General features: G+C 43.3%; 1 protein-coding gene across 1 annotated transcript; it reads right to left on the minus strand.

Annotated features, from left to right (window-relative positions):
- Positions 1-365: 365 nt before the first annotated feature.
- On the minus strand, positions 366-2,337 carry LOC141805700 (zinc finger and BTB domain-containing protein 26-like). The gene is made up of 2 exons (XM_074690874.1): positions 2,041-2,337; positions 366-1,414 (listed from the first exon to the last, which is right to left on the minus strand). Exons 1-2 carry the CDS (start codon positions 2,335-2,337, stop codon positions 503-505), a joined length of 1,209 nt encoding a protein of 402 aa, XP_074546975.1. The 3' UTR covers positions 366-502.
- Between the last annotated feature and the right edge of the window lie 560 nt (positions 2,338-2,897).

Below are 2,897 nucleotides of genomic sequence, written 5' to 3' on the forward strand. Positions count from 1 at the left end.
AAAGATCATGTATGAATGTTAATTTTATTTATTTGATCATTTAATCAATGAATATTAGTGAGAGCTACAAACACAACACTACTTGGGCAAAAGACACTGACATTAATAGAACAGACAAAAGCCCTTTTGGAGGCAAAAACACACTGTGCCCCCTTCATTAGTGATATTCATACCACTCAGGAAGACCAATACTAATGGTACTTTTGATGGATAAAATTTCAATTAACAGTGTCAGATAATTTTGAGGCTGCACGGTGGTGCAACGGGTGGCCCTGCAGCCTCACAGCAAGAAGGTATATATATATATATATATATATATATATATATATATATATATATATATATATATATATATATTACTCAGGATTTGGTTTAGATGTTTTCCCACTTCCACGCAGCAAAGTGCTTTTTTAACCTTTTATCTTTTGGACATGCACTAAATGAAACCCATGTAAGAATTATCGTTATCTGAATGTATATCAGCGAAAACCTTTCTTCATTCTCACTGGACAGTCTCCTCCTTCAGGTTCTCCATGCTGCTCCTCCCCTGAAAGCCCCTAACATGGCGCTTCAGGCCGAGCTTGTGCTCAAAGTGCACGGAGCAGTAGTGACACTGATGAGGTGTATCCCCTGTGTGCAGGCTGAGGTGGTCTTGCAGTGTGGCCTTATGGGAAAACGTCTTGTGGCACAGCGGGCAGCGAAACAGCTTCACACCCGCATGGACGTGTATGTGCCGAGTCAGGCTGCTTTTTTGGGAAAAACCTTTCCCACAGACTAAACACAGGTACTGTCTGTGCTCCTTCAGGTGGCCCAGGTAACTCTCCAGGTCCTGGAAGACTCGGTCACACCTCCTGCACAGGTACGGCCTCTGGACAGAAACAGTTTCTTCTTTTTTGTCTTCTTCAACCTTATCTTTCTTTTTAGAGTCTAAAGATTCCTCAGGTTCCTCAGGTTCACCTGTTGTGTCTTCAGCCTGAGATGATTCTTGGTGATCGGGCTGGGTTTGTTCACCTCCCTCTGACTCCAGGGTGTTGACACAATAAGCTGCGCCTCCATGTAACTCCTTTGTAGCTAAAGCTTCCCCTCTCTTATCTCTGACCTCCTTCCTTCCTTGAATATCCACCTTGGGTGTTAGCCTCACCTTTGGCTTAGCCTCACATTCTTCACTGAAGACTTCCTGGATGCTGGAGCCAGGCCGGGCCGCATCTTTTTCCCCCTCATTTTCCAGGCTGGCTCCTGAGCCGCTGTTCTCTGTCTGCTGGATTTCCTCCTCCTTGGACAGTTTGTTCAGCTGTAAGAAAGCCAGAGTGGGACTGAGATACTGAGAAACAGCCTGAGCACACTTCTCGGCCACTTGGGTCATCTGGAGTGCGCTGGCTGCAGTGAGGAAGCTGACCAGCTCTCTCAGAGGGACCTAAAGGAGCAAATATATAGTTTAAACACACATAGACCAGATAAAGCCAGTAGTATTTGTGATTTATTACTACACACAATTATATACCCTTCATTTGATATTTTGATAATGTAAACACTGTCTAATGCTAACTCTTACAGGTGTTGCTCTGAGGTGTTTGCCAAAACTGTTTATTTTGTATATAAATGATATCATCATTGTTGTTTAGAGACTGTTAAAATGCATACTTTTTGCTGATGATACAACCTTTTTCTACAGCGGGGAACACTTAAGAGGAGAGTTGAAGGTGATCAATGGAACTAAAAAAATTCAGACACTGGCTTGATGTATACAAATTATCCCTTGATGTTGAAAAGACAATTTCATGGTCCTTGGTAACAAGAAAAAACATTGATGCTCTGTTAAAAATAGAAAAAAAAAAAAAAAGATCAACCAAAAGACTCCCTAGGGGCTGTGGACCCCCTGTTATAGACCTCGGCTTCATCTTGTATTCCTGATGATTTTTCCAGAGCAGCACAACAGGAAACTCACACAATAAATCTTTCAGATGTGATGGGTTTGGAGATGTGACTATTTCCTGGACTTTCTGCTCTAAAGAGTGAGGAAAACTCAAGATGGTATTTCACCTCTAAGAGTCCAGTGTAGCAGGCCAGCAGAAGCCTCCTCCCGACCTCCACACTGGAAACTACTCCCACCCTCAGCTCGGCGCATCCGTCATGGAGCAAGAACTGGTCCCGCAGGAAGTCTGAGGACGCTGCGAGCACCACTCTGTGACCGTGGAAGCAGAGGGGCTGGGCAGGATCCCCGACCAGGAGCGTGATGTCACAGAAGCGGAGCTCCTCTCTGAGAGCGTTCATCTTGGTGAGGATGGAGTCAGCATGGGTGGTGAAGCGGAACAGAAGAGTATCAGGAGTTCTGGCCATGGTGGTCTATCTCTGATAAGAAGAATATTCAAAACATTTTGTTAATAGAAGCTGACAGTAAAAACTTCTTGTCTTGTTGGTTCCCTGACAGCACCAAACTCTTCAAGGAAGGCCACATGTGATTTTATGAAAATGACTGAGGGCCAGCAGCACTTACTGATCTCTTAACCATGAAAGTAACATATGAATGCTCTATTTGTGAACTGTTTCTTGGTGATTTCAGTAAAAATCAGTCACTAAGAGCGCAGCCACACTGGCCAGTCTAACTGTGCCAAAACATGCTTCAACCCAAAGTGTGGTGGTCAGTTTTCTGTAGTGTTATGGCTGCGTAAACATCAGCAAACTGCTTCTGATCAAGAAACATGTTCTCCACCAGGGGGCAATATGGAGAAAATGAATAAGGATGTTTCTATGGCAGGATCAGCATCTGGATTGTTTTTAATATTCAGACTCTTTTTGAACCTAAAACAACATTTTAAGCCCCAAATATTTCTTAACGTGAATTCTGAAGATTTTTTTACCGCACCAAGTTTTGTCTTTTTGCACCATTTCATATCTTT

This window comes from Halichoeres trimaculatus, unplaced genomic scaffold, assembly GCF_033239565.1.
Source record: "Halichoeres trimaculatus isolate MK-OKI-2021-1 unplaced genomic scaffold, fHalTri1.1 fHalTri1_scaffold_16, whole genome shotgun sequence".
NCBI lineage: Eukaryota > Metazoa > Chordata > Actinopteri > Labriformes > Labridae > Halichoeres > Halichoeres trimaculatus.

Excerpts from the sequence above, each read along its gene's own strand:
- LOC141805700 (XM_074690874.1), bottom strand. The coding sequence starts at position 2,337 with ATGGCCAGAACTCCTGATACTCTTCTGTTCCGCTTCACCACCCATGCT. Across the intron at positions 1,415-2,040 it reads GCTACACTGGACTCTTAGAG|GTCCCTCTGAGAGAGCTGGT; the intron begins GTGAAATACCAT and ends TTGCTCCTTTAG.